General features: G+C 38.1%; 1 protein-coding gene across 19 annotated transcripts in view; it reads left to right on the top strand.

Moving 5' to 3' along the window:
- Nucleotides 1-4,916: 4,916 nt before the first annotated feature.
- CCDC66 (coiled-coil domain containing 66) overlaps nucleotides 4,917-18,996 on the top strand; it is an 84,598-nt gene continuing 70,518 nt past the window's right edge. For 11 of the 19 annotated variants that reach the window (XR_013162723.1, XR_013162724.1, XR_013162725.1 and 8 more), the window contains exons 1-4: nucleotides 4,918-5,030; nucleotides 6,674-6,738; nucleotides 7,443-7,468; nucleotides 17,408-17,855. Coding sequence is in view for 16 of the 19 variants with exons in the window: in XM_077128956.1 (XP_076985071.1) it covers nucleotides 5,020-5,030; nucleotides 6,674-6,738; nucleotides 7,443-7,468; nucleotides 17,408-17,855 (550 nt within the window). In the remaining 3 variants the exon portion in view is untranslated. The other 8 variants (XM_077128965.1, XM_077128969.1, XM_077128963.1 and 5 more) reach the window with 8 other exon arrangements.

Genomic DNA, 18,996 nt, shown 5'->3' with positions numbered 1-18,996 from the left:
CTCTTGCCCCTTTTGGTCAAGAAGGCTTTCTCAGTCCCATGATGTGGGTACTGCCTCATCCTGGGATTTCTGTCCCACATTACCAGGGAGCTTTATACCTGTGTGAGTCATGTCCCATTTAAGGGGGAAGGGCAGTGAGTTCACCTGCTGAGTTGGCTTGGAGAGAGAGGCCACATCTGAGCAACAAAAGAGGTTCTCTGGGGGTGACTTTTAGGAATAATTGTAAGTATTATAACTATAATTATAAGTAGGCTTAGCTTCTCCTTTGCAGGAATAAGTTTCATAGGGGTGAACCCCAAGATCAAGGGCTCAGCCTATTGAATTGCTTGTCCTCACTGCTTGTGAGACTATCAGGAATTCCCCAAATGGGGCAGTTTATTATTTCCTCCTTTCTCCCCAGTTCCCCAAGAGGACTTTGCAAATACTTTTTTTAATTCTCTGCCCAAATTCTGGGATATATAAGGACATCACACTAACCTACACAAACCAGCAAGATCTTGCACCCTATTCAAGACTCCATATACTTATGGTGTTCAACTAAACTGGCCATATGAGTTAAATTAGATAATGTGCTACCCAAAATATAAATTTTGCACCATATAAATATCTCTCCCTTTGGTCTCACATAGAAGTATAGGTTTTAAAATATGCTTTAGAAGTTGAAGTTTTAAAATACTACCCTTTACCCTAAGGTATTCTGATTTACCTTAGTCCTATCCAGATCAGCTTCATTCATATCTCTAGTCAAAGTCTGACCATTTTTTCAGCTTTTTTAACAATTGCTATATGGGGTAATTCTCACATTCATAGCTTCAGAGCTCTAACTCAGAGTCTCAGGTGTCACATAAATACCCGAAGTTTCAGGGAACAACCAGATTATATATAAATAGCTTGGTATCTCAGAATTTAGAAATAACAGTTACAACTCCTGAATATATGTGACTGCTGCAAGAGCTTACTATGCAGGGCTCTTCACAATAGGCCCCTGCGGTTTGGCCTAACCGCTAAACTATCGGGGACCCTCTACTCCTCAGCTTCTCACTGCTTGCTAGACGACACTGCCGCATGCAGAAAAGGGGCTCGAGCCGGGGGTCTGGGTCCAAGGGGCGCGCGCAGGAAACCTCGCTGCGGGTCTAAAGGACTGGAGGCCGAGTCAATTAAGGCATGAAGCGAGGTAGCTTTATTGTAGGTAGACGCTTATGCCAGGGCCGCCAGTAGCTAAAGACCATGAGGCTCGGTGAGCCCTGGATTATATACAGTTTGAGGAGAGGCGGAGTTAGGGCGTGGCCTCCAGGGGAGGGTAGCCAATCACACAGGGAGGACGGATGAGTGACTGTGACCATAGAGATGCTGTTCCTGAGTGTACCCATAGCAGAGGATGTTGGGCAGGTGGAGGACTAAGGAGAAGGCCAATAGGGTTAGAGAGACAAGGCTGCATCATCACTAGTCGCCGGTGAGGCCTGTAATTTAGAGGTCTAGAAGAACCAGACGTGCCAAAATGGCAAGGGAGGGAGAGAAAGAGACTAAGCCACCAGGCCAAGAATAAAATTATGCCACAGGCCCCAACCTGATAACCTATGCTCTTGGCTTCAATTCTCTAAATTTGTATATTATAGTTAGTCCATATGAGTGAGGCATGATAATATTTGTCTTTTTGCTTCTGCCATTTTCATATACCATACTGTCCTTAAGTATCATTCACCTAGTTGCAGGCCTCACAACTTCATTCTTTCTCCCAGCGGCTCAGTAGTCTTTTGTATGTATATAACACAGTTCGCCCTTCAGTCATTGTATCCTTAGGCCCCCTCCATCCAATGAGAATCTCGCTGCCATAAACACCAGTGTGCAAATATTCATTCACTACTCACTCTCAGTTCCTCCATGTGTATACCTAGCAGCAGAGTTGCAGGATATTTTACTGCATGTAATTTTTACTATAATTTTTAAAAATAGAGGGAAAATGAGCCAGCCAAAGCCCCGTAAGTCACTGGGCTCAAAAACACTTCTTCAGTAACAATATTAATTATTGCTAACACTTAGATGGCACTTAAGTGGCAGCACTGGTCTAAGCACTTGGCCCAAATTAAATTCATTTAATTCTCCAAACCTATCTGTGAGGTGGTATACTATTATTCATCGTTATTGCATCAAAGAGGAAACTGAAGCAGAGCAAGTGAAATAATCTTCCAAGATCATATAGCTAGTACGCAGCAGAACTGGGATCTGAACCCAGGTGGTCTGGCCTCAAAGCAAGTGCTCTTTTAAAAAAACTGTTATACACAGAAATATATAGAACACAAAGGACATGCGTTTCTTCTTCCCCATTGGTAAGTTGCAGTTTGAGCACCTCAAGGGCTCCAATGCATCACTGGTGGGAAAGTGTTTTGGAGTTGCTTTGCCTGAGGTGAGGTCCTACAGAGTAGGGGAATGTAACACTCTTTATACCACAGGCTAGTGAGACTGAGAGAACGAAGCTGCATATAAATGAAGGGTGTGCCTGTAGGACCTCTGTGGTAGATTCAGTTGTCAACTTGGCCAGGTGAACGTGCCTAGTTCTGTTGCTGTGGACATGAGCCAATGGTATGTGAATCTCATCTGTTGCTCATTACATCTGCAATTGGCTAAGAGGCATGTCTGCTGCATTGAATGATGTTTGAGTTAATTGGCTGGTGTTTAAATGAGAGACTCAACATAGCACAGCCAAAGCAGCTCAGCATACCTCATCTCAGCACTCACAGCTTAGCCCAGGCCTTTGGAGATGCAGAAAGAAATCACCCTGGGGAAAGCTGTTGGAACCCAGAGGCCTGGAGAGAAGGCCAGCAGAGATCACCCTGAGCCTTCCCACATAAGAAAGAACCTCAGATGAAAGTTAGCTGCCTTTCCTCTGAAGAACTAATGAAATAGATCCCCTTTTATTAAAAGCCAATCTGTCTCTGGTGTGTTGCATTCCGGCAGGTAGCAAACTAGAACAACCTCTGACCCATGCCCCAATATATCCTCAAGCAAAATGTCAAGCTATATGACATTTTGCTAAGCTCTCATATTCTGGGTAAAGGGCCTCAGACAGGTCAGAATGAAGTCTGAGCTGTTAAGGGAGACTATACCTGGAAAGTTAACATTTTATTCCCTGTCTCACAGTACACTCAGAAGGTGGGATAGTTTTGTACCAGTTTATTGGGCTTAGTGAACAAGGAGGAATAAAAGGGTGGTATGCAGAGGGTAGAAAAAACATATAAGATGTAACATTGAAAAATATACAAAAAGACAAAATAAAAATCATCCCTCACTATTAGGTGAAAAGTTGTACAGGATATTTGCACAGTGCCATAACATCAGCCCTGAGATTAGTAACTGCAAAGGGAAAACTGGACCTTTACAATAGAGAGATGGAACAGCCACCATCGTAAGTATTCACCTTGAACACACTAACAACAAAACAACCTGATGTGATGTCTTGTACACCACAACACCTTGAAGTATTCTTAATAAAAATATTTAACTTGAATATTATAGGAAATATAGAACAAGTTAACACCACGAGGAAACAGAGAAATACAGAATGTGGGCCATTCTATAAGCTCTGTGGTTTTGACTTTTTAAAAAGTCAGCACCATGAAAAAAACAAGTGGGTAACTATTCTATATTAAAAGAGAGTAAAGACACACAACTACTAGATGCAGTGTGTGATCCTTGGTTGGCTCCTGGTTTGGAAATAGAAAGCACTAGAAGATATTCTTAGGACAAATGAAGAATTGTAAATAGGGATGGGATGTTAGATGTTATCATGAGATAGTTAATTTGTTTAGGTGTGATAATGATGCTGCAGTCATGTAAGAGCAAGCCATTCTTAGAAGATGCATACTGTAGTGTTTAGGGGTGAAGTGATATAGTCTGCAATTTGAAAATGATTAAGCAAAAAAATAAAAGAAAGAAAGAAAAAGAAAAAGTGCCCCTATAGATAGAAGGAAAGAGTGAGTGTTGTGTTTGGCATGTTTTATTTGTGCTGTACATTCACTAAACAAATATTTACTGTGCACAGTTCACTGCCAGGTACTGCGGCTACCTTAGTGAACAAGACACCAAATGTCCATCCCTCTGCAATTCACTCTAGCACAGGATCTTAAATGCATTACCTGCCCTGACAGAGAAAGGGCAGGGACTGGGAAGTCTAGAGAATGAGCTCCTAATTCATCCACCATTGGATTCCAGGAGGACTATTGTGGAGGAAGCCATGTTTAAATGGAGACCTGAAGGATGAAAATGGAGTTAACCAAAGTCACACAATATTGGTTAGGAATATGGGCTCTGGTGTCAGTTTTCTTGTTAGTCATTGCAATCTTGGACGAATCGCTTAAACTCTGTGTGCTTCAGCTGCCTCATTTGTCAAGGGGGGTATAATGCTGTAAGGCTGAAATCATAGACATAAAGTACTTAGATCCATATAAGCATCTAAGAACTAAATTTATCGAGTATGTGTGATTGTTACTTTGTGTTATTTATAACAACTACAACGTGCTAGGTTTGATGCTGGGGTCAAAGCAAAAAAAACAAATAATATACATTATCTGCCTTGGAGGCTCCGATCCCCTGGTTTTTTCCATACTAAACTAAGCCTCTCTTCCAAATACAAACTGCAGAAAATGTGAATTTCCTAAAACCGTTTATGCTTCCTGTTCCTCTTTTTTTCTTGCCTTCTCAACCTGAGCATTTCCCCAAGGATTTCCTGTCAACTCTGGGGGCTACGACTCTAAGAACTAAAACCCTTGCCATAGAAACCTCGAGACCACAGCCAGATCAGGCCAGAGCCCGTGCAGCCTCAGACCAAGCGGAATCTATTACCGAAGGTAGTGCTGGGTGACCATCAACCCCGAAGCCGAGCGCACCCTCCAGCACGCCGCACTCTGAGCGGTCCAGCCTCGCATCCCCTTATCCAATCGGCGTGGCGTTTGTTAAACGGCGGCGGTAACCGACGTACACAGGGGCTTGAGTGCTGCGACTAGATAGAGCGGGAGGCCGGTCATGAACTTGGGGTAAGCGGGGCCTGTGGAGGTGGCCCTCAGCGGAGAGGAGGGTGAGAGTGGGTTGGGTTTTGGAGTCCTTCGCGGAGAGCTTTCCGGACCTGCGCGGCCCGAGTGGCAGTGTCGAGTTCCCAGAGGTAGACGGGGGCGAGGGGCCTGGGTTAGCGTTTCCAGTCCCCGCAGCCCTCTCTTCCACGTCATAAAGTTCGCTTTGAAACTGGCCGCGACCTCTTTTTCGGCTCCTGGTTTGCCTCAGGAAGGGGAAGGGAGAGGAGAGCGGGTAAACGACGAGGGCAGGTGCAGTGGTAAAGCTTACCGGCTTCCGAGGGAGAAATCTTGGCCCAGGTGCCTCGTACTGAGCGACTCTGCCTTTGGGAGTTTTGCAGGAAATCAAAGCGCCGGGTTAGTAACTCCTGTGTTTAATGATGTGAGGAATCAAGGCTTCTCAAGGAATCGGCTAGCACCTGGCACCTGATAGCCCCTCGTTAAGTAGTGGTTTTAAAAGGGAAAAGGACTGCTGCATTTCTTTTAAAAATATGTATATATATGATTAACATATGTTACGTAGTTTTCATCACTCAAGTTTCATAGTTTTAAGAAGGTGAAAAGCCACCAAACTGAGACTTCACTCCGCATCATTGAGCAAATGAACTTGATTTGGAGCAATTTCGTTCATTTTTTTCTATATGTGCGGTGTGAAGTTTCACCGGCCTAAACAGGAGAACTGTTCATGTCTTCGCAACAAGGAAGTTCAGTGTTGTTTTACGTTTAATAAATAAGCTGGGATGATTTCATTTCCCTTACCTTAGCAACACCAGTAATTTGTGTTCCTAAGAAAACCTTACCTAACCTCTCTTTTTCTTGACTGGCCCTTTGGATTTAATTTTCTCTTGGACATTATGTTTGTCCCCATTAGTGTATATTGACATACCCTCCCTTTTTCCGCCTTGTTAACAGTAGTTAACAGAACTACTCTATGGAGCGCCGTTTTTGTTTTCATTGGATTTTTTTTCAATCTTAGTAGATATGCAAGTTTGTTGGCAGTGTCTGCTGTTACTTTACGTTCTCGCTTTCTATATGCATTTACGGCCAAAGTTTATTATAGATTTGTTATAATTGGGACAGTAACAAAAGTGTCACTGCATGTGTATTCTTTGGAATATTCAAAATAAAGTGAAACTATGCTCAAGACGTTAAAGCCTTTTGACAATGTTATAACTCATTTTCAGATAACTCTCCACCTCTCCATAGAAAGTACTTTAGTCATGAGATTATTATGAAACTAATAAATGGTGGGTAGATATGTCCTTTAATTTAGGTAAGGAGTTTTGATGACAGCATTACTTTTTTTCCTTTCTAAAATTAGGAGTTGAATGATGGTGTGATAACAGAATTAATTTATTGCTTCCCAATAGCAAAATGAGGTATTAGGTTAAAGATAAATACCTCTCATTAAAAAATTTCAGTTAGGCTTTTCTTGTAGTTTTTAGTTTTATTTTGGATTGAAAATCATTTTTAATTAAAAAGCTGATGTGATGATATTTATAAGATTGCCAAAGTGATAGATATACTTTTGAGGTTCCACTGAGCATTTCTGGCTGTTTAAAATGTTGCTGTTTCTTTGAAATGATTGACAGCTTTCTTTTATTTTGCAGAGATGGTTTAAAGCTTGAATCTGAATCATTGAATGGAAAAACCAAACTGATACTGTCTCCATATGGTATGTTGTGTTACTGGAAATCTAAAATATTAACTTTTAAATTTCTGTATACAATTCATACTAGTTTAAGTCTTCTTGCTTGTAATAGACTGGTATTTAAATGATGCTTCGAAAAAGGTTCTGTTTTCCCAGACTTTCTCAACTTGCCTTTCAGCCAAGTAAAGTCAGATTACATCACTCCTTACCGCTGTTAGTATTTAGATTCACCAAGTTTAATGTTCCATTATATTTCACATGTAATATGTCCTTTCAGTATATTTGCAAATGTCAAGTCATTGCCTGGTGAATAATTTAGGTGAAATTTATATAATTATGTTCTTTGCATTTAAATAATGTATTGTTTGAGAATATTGAATTTATAATAAGATCACAGTTGCTGTAGTCATTTTTAGTAGTGGTTTAAACTAAAATAAACCTTGAACTCAGAGTACTTTGGTAGATTCCTCATTGACATCATTTGTTTTTCTTTTTCACTGATTTGTTTATAGTTTTACCTTGGAAAGATAACCAAAATAAACAAAATGAAATAGAAATATTTCAACCACATTATAAATTTAATACTCTCAGGGCCTCAAGTTAATGCTTTGGGGGTTAATATTTCTACTTTAACAAAGTCTTAAGACAATGCTAATTACATTTTTCTTTCATGACTGCCTTGATATGTTTTTAGTTGATAGTTTAGTAATTTTTTTTTTCTTTTGTAGAATGTAAAACAAAAATTTCTGTGAAGGTAAGCCAAATGACTTCAACTTGACTGGTAAAATGTAAGATATACTTTCCTTTACAATGCTTTGGAAATAATTCCTGGGAAATGTCAAAATATTATAGGTTTGGAATGATGGTGAGAAGTTATTGTTCCCTTGCTTTCAGGCTGGTCCTTTCACAGAAATGGAATATTATAATTTTATAAAAGCTCAGTAGAACCTTTTTCTCTAGACCAGTACTGTCCAATAGAATGATTTGTGGGGATGAAATTGTTCTAAAATCTGTGCTTTCCAATATGATAGCCACTAGCCATAATTGAGCACTTGAAATGTGGCTAGTATGGCCAAATAACTGAATTTTTAATTTTGTTTAATGTTTAATTTAAATCGAATAGCTACTGTACTGGACAATGCTGCTCTATATGTCTTTAAAAATAGATTTACAGTCTTAGAAACATACATTTTATCCTTTGATGATTAGAGTCCACATCCCTACAAAAAAGCCAGTATTTGATTCACACATATTTATATGTATTTAACTTTCCGTTTTAAGAGAGCACATTTGATTTTAATAGCACTCTTCTTTTTAAATTATTTTCCTTTATCAGGAACACGTGCCTTTTTCTACAAAATATTTTACTACTTTAACATTTTTTAACATCGCTATTCTTCTCTTTCCCTCTTTTTCCGTTTTTAAATTAACACAGCAGATTTTTCTCCTCTTCTCTATCATAATTTATCGTAACCCCTTTTCCCCTCATCTTTGCAGGATCATAAATTCTTTCTTTGCGTGTCTGTGGATAGAGCCCTGTTTGGATGATGTGACAGTTTCCTCTTCAACCTGGAGTCCTTGATGACTTTGCTATTTGTTCCAGGTTTAATCGATATGGAGAAATTGCTTGAGTATCTAGCATATGAAACACTTGTTAAATGTGTTGGATGAGTTACCTATAAACATTATTTTTTTTAATTATACACTTGGTGTGTTCCTTTAATCACAGAATACAGGTTATATTATTTCCTGGTCCTTCCCTACTAAATATTTGAACTAACTCCTTTTATTTGAGGTGCATTAAGAAATACAAGTACCCTTTTTCAAGCTTCTAGATAAAACTCTACTTTTAAATGGTTGATTTCCTATCTTCCCTTTGTCTCTGTTTTCTTTCACATTTTCACTCTTCCTATTGATGTTCCTAATGGATTTGCTTTAGTTGCCACATTTTTAAAGACATTTCATTGTCCTCCAAGTTTTAAAGACAGTTCATTGACTTGAAGGTCCTGTTCCATCTATCAGAATTCATCTAACCAACTCACAATATCTGGAGATAGCTTTCTAATGTCTATAATAAAGTAAATTATTAGTATTCAACTTTTGGTAGAATCATCACAAAATTCTGTCAGCAGTCTAGGGATATTATATCCTAAGATCTTTTTCCAGAGTAATAATTGCTCTCAGCTGATACTGATCTTAAATTATTTGCTGTCTCAAAGTAAATTGTTTGGGCTTATCCCTATCGAATTTTGGACTCTGAAATATTGATGCAACCAAAGCCTCCCTTCTATATTGACTTATTTCATGGACTTTCTCTTTTCTTCATTTATAGAGTTTGCAGAGATTCTCCTCCTTTCTGTTCTTGTCACAGAAGACAAACCACCAAAATCAGTGGCACAAGTTATCCACTTTTAAATCTCCCAAATCTCACAGTTTGAAGATCTGTTTAGTTCTCTTTTTTATAAGTTACAATTCTCTGCTTTTATCTTTCTTGCTGCTTAAGTAAGCCTGTAAGTGGCTAGAAGACCTACTATTTTTTACTTTCCCCCTTCCTCACACATTAAATTACTATCATCTCCATAGTGTACTTTGTAATACAGCTGAACCAAATCTCATCTTCAGGCTTAACACATCTTGGGGTCAGAGTATTTGTTCTATCAAAATCTCTCCTGTATTTTTCTTTAATCTGTAAATGAATATGAAGTATGGGTCGTTACTAGCCTAATTCCTTAAGTGTATAGGTAAGTAAGGGAAAGAAATGCAAACAATTTGGTGTCATGAGTAATTTATAAAATTAATGGATTCTAAACTCTTTTACTTAATGGTCTCACAATTTAGTTGAAATATAAAACAATGTGAAAATGTTCACAAGTCTTTCTACAGGTGAGAATTAGAGTAGTAACACACTCAAAGATGTATACATAGTAATGCTAAGTGGCATATTTTGTATTTAAGTATGTTGCTATTATTCTTTCTCGGCTTGGGATCCTGATCCCATATAAATTGTGAAGTTAGCCAACATTAAACAAATGCATTGAACACAGTCTTTATAATATGCTGAAAGATATTGATAGAATTAAAACTAGGTTATAGAGCAATATATATATATAGTATAAAAATGTTTATGACTTTGAAGTTTCTGTTCTATTAAAATTCATCTAATCCAGGAAACATTTGGGAAATGATTTGGGTAGATTGCTTTTTTTCTTATTAAGTAGCCTGGGCATGATTGAATATTTAGTAGTTCATGTTCTTCACTGCCCCCATTCATTGTTTCTCTCTGGCTTTAAAGCTATAAAAGGTGTTCAGAATTGTATATTACCCTCATACCAGGTTATTGCCCCTTTAAAAAAAATTAAATATTTTTAGAAGACTTTTTTGTTTGTTGTGTCTTTCTGATATAAATAGAATGTGTCAAAGTAAAAATTCTAGTTAACTTACAGCACCAGTTAGTAGGTTTTTGTTTAACAGGGATTTATGGCAGCTGTAATGTTCCAGTCTTAGAAGTCCTAGAGGTCTTGTCATACTTGACTCTTTATTCAGGGACCATGAGAGAAAAAAAATGAATAAAACTGAATCCATGTTTTCTAGAAGTGTGGTTATCAGGTAAATAAGTATATAGTACAAAAAGAATGAAATGAATACTATCGTAAAGTTATAAAAGGAGAAAACAGTGGAAAGAGCAGCTTGCTCTGGCTTGGGGAGACCAAAGAATGCTAAGTAAATCAGATGACATTTAAATTAGAGCTTAAAACGAGAAAAATATTTATACTCAAAATAAGGGCGAATATTCCAAGCTCAGATAAAACAGTGGGCAAAATACCATGATACAAAAGCATAAGATGAATTTGGGAAATAGTGTGTACCTCAGGGAGAAAGAAGTGCAGAGCATAAAGCTAAGGGGGTTACAGTCATGAAGAGTTTGAATGTGTACTTAGAGAGTTTGAACTTACTTGTTTTGCATGTAGAGAACTATTAAAGGATTTTTGAGAAGGGCAACGAATCTGAACTTTGTGTTTTATGAGAGTGTCTGTGGTAGCTCTGTCAAGGATGTTAATTATAATAGGGAGACCAGCTAAGAGCCTATTAATAATAGTCCAGAGAGAATTTTATGAGGCCCGGAAATTTGTCTGGTGGCTGAAGGAGTGGAAAGAAAGGGAAAGAAGTGAGAGGCCTTAAAGGATTAGTTAAGGAAATAAACTACACTGCTTTGCAATTTGGGATGTGATAAACTGATTAGAGAACAGAAATGCTAAACTGTTACTGCAAAAAAGGGCCAGTCTGAATCCAAGAAGGATAAGACCAGTTGAATCTGTAGTAATTGGAGACTTTCTGAATTTGTAGGGCTTAGCTCTGTAGTTATGTGCAGTCTGCTGATGATTTGCTTTAATATAAACAGTAGATTTCAAAAGCTAGAGTGAATTGCCAGTGCCTCAAAATAGAAAATTTAATGTAAAATCTGGTATTCTTGGTTCTCTTGAAAGTTTGATCTGGCAACTAGGCTCAGATTCCTGTTTGGCAGTAGAAGCTGATTTCTCTTGAGTGGGAGCTGCCTCCTTTAGGTAGAGAATCTAGTTCAGTTCACCCTCTATCCCACCCAGGATAATTCACAGTAGGTATTTGAGTTTGCCACCCCTCATTTAGTTATATTGCTGCAGGGATGGGAAGGTAAAAGGGCATCTTAGATTGAGGTGTTGTTATTTACAGCCACGGACAAACTGGATGTGGGTGAGATGAAGAGGATAATATGGAGACCTTATGGTTGGTACATTTTACAAAATAGGTTGAAATGCTATAGTTGGCATATAATTGGTCAAAGTATTGTATATTATTGAATTTCTTGGAAGATAAGAAAAGTTTGGATGTAATAGACCATATGGAAGCTATTGTAACATCCTACCCGCACTCTTTAAGGGTAAGAAACTTACGTTATTCATCTTGATATCCCTGATAGTTTTCCCATAGTGATAAGCACTTAAAAAAAGCAACACAGTATTGAGCATTGCTGAATTATCTTAGGTTAGTTGGGTTTGCAGATATGTACAGTAAATTAGATGGGGGATATACTTGAGATAGGCAGGCTGTAATCTAGTAGTGCAATAATGAAAAACTGAACTTGTAATGAGAAATCAGGATTTAAGGGGTGATTATGACTACTGAATCGTTATGTAGATACTCCTTTTGCTTTCTGGTATATTGGAGTAGACAGAGGGAAATACCTGAAATCTCTAAATTGTAAGCTGCGTTGATCTCTGATAATGATTGTATAACCTTTATCTTTTGCCCTTCTGATTATAAAAACCTTGTAACTAACCTTCATTTGTACCCACTTATCCAGTTTTTCAACTTTAAAGTCTTGTAATCACTGAAGACGGCCTGAAGGGTCAGCCCAGAACTAACCCACCCCAAGACCAAAGTTACCTTGGTAACCAAGACTGGATCTAACCAAAATGGGCCCATCTGACATACTCAGTAACTTAGACTTTAACCTACAGGTCACCTGTACCTCATTCTACCACTTTCTTACATACATTCTGTGACTAAGCATATAATCAACCTGTGCATGCTCAATAATTAGATCACCTCTGATTACATTGTCTGAGGCCCCTGTGCTCATTATCCTAAGCCTTTCCCATCTTTTTCTCTAATAAAACCGTCAGAATTACTGCAGTTCAGTGAGACAGATTTTGGGGCACTAGGCCATCTGCTCTCTCTCCTCCTATGTGCCTAGTAATAAACTCTTTCTGTCTTTGAAACCCTGATGTCTCAGAAATTGGTTTCTGAACGCATCTGGCAAAAGAATCATGGCCTTTGTCTGGTAACAAAAGTGTCATACGAAAGGCAATGTAATATTTGTAGCCTCTTAGTTTAGAAGTTTGGATTCGCTGACAACGCAGACTTTGGTGATATAAAAACAGAATTTATTAGGAATGAGACATGGTTACATTACCAGATGGGACAGCACCAACACCTAAGGAGAAGCACTGGGGAGTCACAGAGACAGCATTTGGGATCCGACTGGGAGAGTCCCGAGTGAAACATCCTTCTCTTGGATGAGATTCCCCCTACTCCAACTGCTTGCATGCATTTTATATGGTATTTTAACACAACAGTGACCGGATTCCAATTAGCTTGTGTGACTTGGCCCAGGTGGTCCTCTGGGAATTGGGTAGGCACTGGGAGGAGTTTCTTGGGACCTGTATAATTTTATTAAAGTACGTCTCCGTCTGGGAGGATAGCCAGTCCTCCCAGTTGGAGTGTACATTTTAACAGTTCAGCACCAAGGTCATGCAAATGGCAACATCATTGAGCAGAACAAACTCTACAAACTTAGTTTCCTTTCTTCTTTATGTTTCACAAACGTAGGCCTGTCATCATGTAAATGGTGAGAAAAAGAAGTATTTGGAGGAAAGAAATGACCAGTATTTGCTGATAAGCTAAAGACCATTAAGATGAATCTGTGATTATTGGTCTGAGGGATTATTAGAAAAACTGTATCATAGAAATGGGACTTTTTGGAGAGGGGAGCTAATTAGAGAGAGAAAGAATTTATGGTATAAATGATATAGTTGAGAATATTCATTCACAAATTTACTATACACCTGTTCTGTTCCATTCACTGTTCTAAGTAGAAGGAATACAGAAGTGAACAAAGAAGACAAAGAGCTCTGCCCTGTGGATGATGGGATGGGATGTGTAAAAAATAAACAAAATAAGTACAGAATATTACAAGTTGGAAAATGCTATAGAGAAAAATAAGGGAGAGAAGGGGAAGACGTGAGTCCATCTCGGGGACACAGTAGCCCTAGGATAGGGTATGCTTAAGGAGGTGTTAGCGACAGTAGAGCAGGAAAGCTGCAAATTTTAAATAAGGTGGTTAGGGAAGGCCTCACTCAGGGTGATATTTAAACAAAGATTTGAAGGAGGTCAGAGAATGAACCATGTATAATCTGGAGGAAGAAAGATCCAGGTAGAGGGATTGCTAGTGCTAAGGCGTTAAGACTGGAAGTTGTACTGCATTCAAGGAACAACCAACAGCCCATGTAGTAGTAGCTAGAGGATGAAGATAGAGGTAATGAAGGAATGGGAGATGGGTGTGAGGAGCCTATCATTAGGGCTTTTTAAGTCAGGAGTTCAGATTTTCTTCCAAGTACGATAGGAAACCCTTTGGAGGCTTTTTTTAGTTTTTGACCAAAATAACATATAAACATGAACATTCTTAACATACAAACATTCCATACATGATGTACAATCAGTGGCTCACAATATCATCACATAGTATATTCATCACCGTGATCGTTTTTTTAGAGCATTTGCATCACTCCAGAAAAAGAAATAAAAAGAAAAAACTCATACATACCATACCCCTTATCCCTCCCTCTCATTGACCGCTAGTATTTCCATGTACCCAATATATTTTAACCTTTGTTCCCCCAATTTCTTTCTATACCCCTTACCACTCCCTTTCATTGATCACTAGTATTTCAATCTACTCAATTTATTTTAATATTTGTTTCCCCTATTATTTATTTTTAATCTGTATTTTTCACTCATCTGTCCATATCGTAGATAAAAGGAGCATTTAGACACAAGGTTTTCACAATCCTATAGTCACATTGCTAAAGCTATATCATTATACATTCATCTTGAAGATCTTTGAAGGTTTTTGAAGAGAGTGATATGATCTGACGAAGGTAATCATTGTGGCTACTGTGCTGAGAATAGACTAGTGGACAAGAGCAGAATCAGGGCTTTTGCAATAATTAATTTAGGCAAGAGATGATCATGGCTAGGAGCAGAGGGGTGGCAATAAAGAAGTTCAGGACTGGCCAGATTCAGGATATTTGTTTGTTTTTTAGCTTTTTATTATGAAATATGTTCAAACTTAAAGGACAGTAAAAAAAATACCAACTCCATTTAGAGAATTCCAGTATAATCCTACCACCTTTTTTGTTGAAACCTGGGACTTTTTATTTTAATGTATTAACATGGGGATTTAGACTCAGAGGCTTCTGTTCCTCAAGGTGGTAACAAGCTAGTGTTAAGTCAGAGCTTTCCTTGAATTCCAGGGGCTAACAACAGCAACAACAACAAAAAAAAAATGAAGGGAGATAGAGCACTCCTTTGCTAGTCTTTGCAGATTGACTTAGGTGAACACCCTCCTTAGCTTATCCATATCCTAGGTTTAGGGAATAGGTACTGGCCAAAGCATAGGGGCTTCCCTGATTCATTCTGTGTATGTGTCTTATCTTGGCTATGTGTGTGGCTCTAGGAATTCCCCCAGTTACATGGATACAAATGGCCCTTCTTCCCTAAGAAAGTTTCCACATGAACCTGGGCACTGTGTTGTATGTCCTACAGCCAGTAATCGCTTGCCCCAGGCAACACAACTAGACTTCTCTTCTCCTATAGTATTGTGAAGGAGAGCTGTCTGAACTTCTGTCATCAGGCAGGGCAAATTCTGGGACAGTGAATGCCTGAGTCCACTTCAAAGACAGATTGGACCAGATATGCATGCTGCCACCATGTGTATGATCCAGGGATTTGCACTGAGATCGCAGGCATGTGATTGGAGAGGTGGGGGTGGGGCACAGGGCAGAGGGTCAGCCAGGGCTCCAGGAAATTCTATTGTTTTAAGAAATCTTTTTATTGATTTGTTGATCGCCCTTTTACTGTAGTCCTAAAGTTTTCTTGAGCCCTGAGAAAGATGTTTCTGCTGGTTCTTGCTGATTTATCAAAGCTTCTGTGAGGGGACAGAGCCTTGAAGTGTTTTACTCCACCATCTTGATCAGGCCAGAATATATTTTGAAGGTGGAGCTACACAGGATTTGGTGATGAATTAAGTGTGGGAAATAAGAGAAGGAGTGAGGGATAACTCCAAAATTTCCTGCATGAGTAACTGAAATGGGAAGACTATAAGAAGAAGTCGTTACTTAGGAATGGAAAGGAGATCAGGAGTTCAGTTTTGGGCATGTCAAATTTTGAATATCTATTAGAAACCCAGATGGAACTGTTGAATAGTCAGGTGGAGCCTGAATTAGGACCACAAGTTAGGTCCATCCTGGAAATTTGAGTTTTGGGTTATCAGCATTGGATAATATTAGAGTAGATGAAATAACCAAGTGAATGAGGGAATTTAGAGAAGAGAACCTGGGATTGAGCCTTGGGCACTCCAACTTTAAGAGGTATAGGAAAAGCAGAGCCAGCAAGGAGAAGGAGGATTGTAGAATACTGGAAGCAAAATAAAGAAACTATTTCAAAAAGAAATGTTTCAACAGCTATGTCAGAAGTAGCTGATAGGTTAAGCAAGATGAGAATTTGACAGCTAGTCACTGGATTTAGCAAGTGACCTTTAGCAAGAGCAGTTTTGATGGAGTGTTGTAGGTAAAAGCCTAACTGGAATGGCCTTATAGGAGATGAAAGTAAAAAGTGGAATCAAGAATTAAGATGGTAAAATAATGGCGTGTTTGTATACAGAGAGGTGTGATTTAGCAGAGAAGGAAAAATTGATGCATCAGGAGAAAGCAAAGAATTGCTGGAAAGACATACCTGAAAATGAGAAAGGTTCATGGGAATGTGTATGAATAACAGAAGGGCGGGCTGTATGGGTCCAGATGGTGGAAATGGATAGATTCAGGTGGCATCTTGTTTAAGATTTCTTCTGAATATGCACTCCATAAATTTTTTCGGTGAGATAGTAAACAAGTTCTTTAGCTGAGAATAAGGATAGATAAGTAATTAGAGGTTTAGGGAAAAGAAAATATGAAATAGTTATTAAAAGAGAGAGTAAATGGAAATTAAATCCCAGTAGCATTAAATACCCATTTGATGTTCTTGGTCATGAATTGAGTTGGTGATGCATTGGATTTTACCAGGGTTGGGATTTTGCCAAACCTGAATGACAGAGAATAGAACAAAGGATTTGAGAATAGAGGAGACTGTTTTGGTTGATATGAAATTTAAGCTGGGTAAGGAGTGAAGTGAGGACAAGAGGAACATGGTAGGATCAAGAGATTATAGATCACAGCAGAGTTAAAGGATTGTTGGAATTGAGATTTGAGAAGTAATGAACTGGAAAAAATAGGAGGTGGTGGTCATTGTGAGGTGCTTGAAATTGAGATCATGGAGGAGCCGCAGTTATGGGTGGTTAAAAAATTCAGGATAAGATATCACTATGGAAATGAGTAACTGCGGTAGCATGGAGAAAAGTATATAGGAGCAGAGTTCAAGAAAATGAGCAGCCAGAACATTGGAAGAATGATCTGTATAGAAGTGAAAGCACCAATAATTAAAATGATTTATGTTTGAGATGAATGATGGCTTCATGTAGGATATTCGAGGAATAAGGGCTAGTAATCTAGGGGTCTACAGAGGCTTGTAATTAGGTGATATGATCTAATGACGTCATAGTCTTAGCTGGCGTAGAATGGAGATGTTCTATAACAATTAGGATAAAAGTTATTCTATATTCATTATCCTGAAATAAAAGAATAATTTATAGTTGTTGATAAAACTTTTGAGTGAAGATTTGGAAAGGTTAAGTATTAGTTTCTTATGGATATGTCCTCTATCTTAGTGAAAGGCAAAAAAATTTAGAATAACTTATGTGAGAAATCATTATATAATAAGTAAAGATAATTGTTGATTTTTTCATGGGTTGTTATAAAAAAATAAACTTCTGGTATTTTTATAGATGGGAAAGAAGACCAAGATTGTAAAATGTCCTCTGAGAACAAAACAGACTGGACAAATTCTAAAATCAACGCAGAACACTTGTGTCAGGAATGAAATACTTTTGCAAAAGAAGAGAATTGGCTCAGAAGCCCCACTCATAAAAGGTGAAAAAAATAGAATGACTTTTTCACCCACTGTGGATTTATGCAAGCAGTGTGCAGATAAAGACTGTCTATATATCCAAAAAAATATTTCACCTGCATCCCCTAATGTGCAGAAGATGAGAAACACCATAAATACATCTGAGGTAACTAAACAGAAATCTCGGGAAAACCCTGTCACAGTTGAAAATACCAAGAGCAGCTTAGTGTATGTAACACAAGACCAACTACAACAGATTTTGATGACTGTAAACCAGGGAAATAGATCTATTTCCCTGGCTGACAGTGGAGAGAAGGAGGAAACAGGTAAGATTTTTCTCAGTTTTTTCTCAGTGAATATCAATTTTATCAATATGAAAATGTTCAATTTTGAATTCATGAGATTTTATTTAATTGTCTGTTTTTTAAATTTTTCCCCCAAATTAAACACTATACCCACTAGGTGACAATTCTCCTTTTCCCCTTCCCCCATTTCCTATTCCCTGGGTAACCTTACGCTATTTCTAGATATTTTGTAACAGCAGAAACATACAGTATTTGTTCTTTGTGCCTTGCTTATTTCATTCATCATCAAAATATATTCAAGGTTCATCCATGTTGCAACATGTCACAGCATGGCAGAATAATATTCCATTGGGTGTATTTGCCACATTTTGTTTATCCATCAATCTTTTGGTAGACACTTAGGTTGTTTCCACCTTTTGACTATTGTGAATAATGGTGCTGTGAACAGTGGTATACAAACATCTGTTGAGTCCCTGTTTTCAGTTTCTTTGGGTATATGCTTAGGAGTGGCATTGCTGATTCATATGGTGTTTCTATATTTAACTGCCACACTATGTTCCACAGTGGCTGCACTGTTGTACATTTCTACCAACAGTGCAGAAGAGTTCCAGTTTCTTTGCATTCTCTCCAACGCTTCTGTTTTGTTTTTTAAATAATAGTTGTTATGAGTATGAAGTGGTATCTTATTGTAGTTTTAATTTGCTTTTTGTTATTGACTAGTGATGTTGAGCATGGTTTCACATGCTTATTGGCCATTTGTGTATCTGCTTGGGGAAAATGGCCATTCAGTTCCTTTGCCTTGCTTTTAAAATTGGGTGGTTTGTCTTTTTGTTGATGAGTTAAGAGTTCTTTATTCTGGATATTAAGCCCTTACCAGATAAGTGGTTTGCAGCTGTATTTTCCTATTCTGTAGATTGTCTTTTCACTTTCTTAGTCATAACCTTTGATGTACAAAAGTTTTTAATATTGGTGAAGTCCTGTTTATCTGTTTCTTTTGTTGCTTGTGCTTTTTGATGTTATGTGTAAGAATTCATTGCCAAATTTCAGCTCATACAGAGTTGCCCCTATGTTATCTTCTGAGGGTTTTATGGTCTTAGCTCTTATTGTAAGTTCCTTGATAGATTTTCAGTTAATTTTTATTGTATGTTGTGAGGTTGGGGTC

This window comes from Tamandua tetradactyla, chromosome 15, assembly GCF_023851605.1.
Source record: "Tamandua tetradactyla isolate mTamTet1 chromosome 15, mTamTet1.pri, whole genome shotgun sequence".
Lineage (NCBI taxonomy): Eukaryota > Metazoa > Chordata > Mammalia > Pilosa > Myrmecophagidae > Tamandua > Tamandua tetradactyla.
This window is presented reverse-complemented; position numbering and strand designations above follow the sequence as displayed.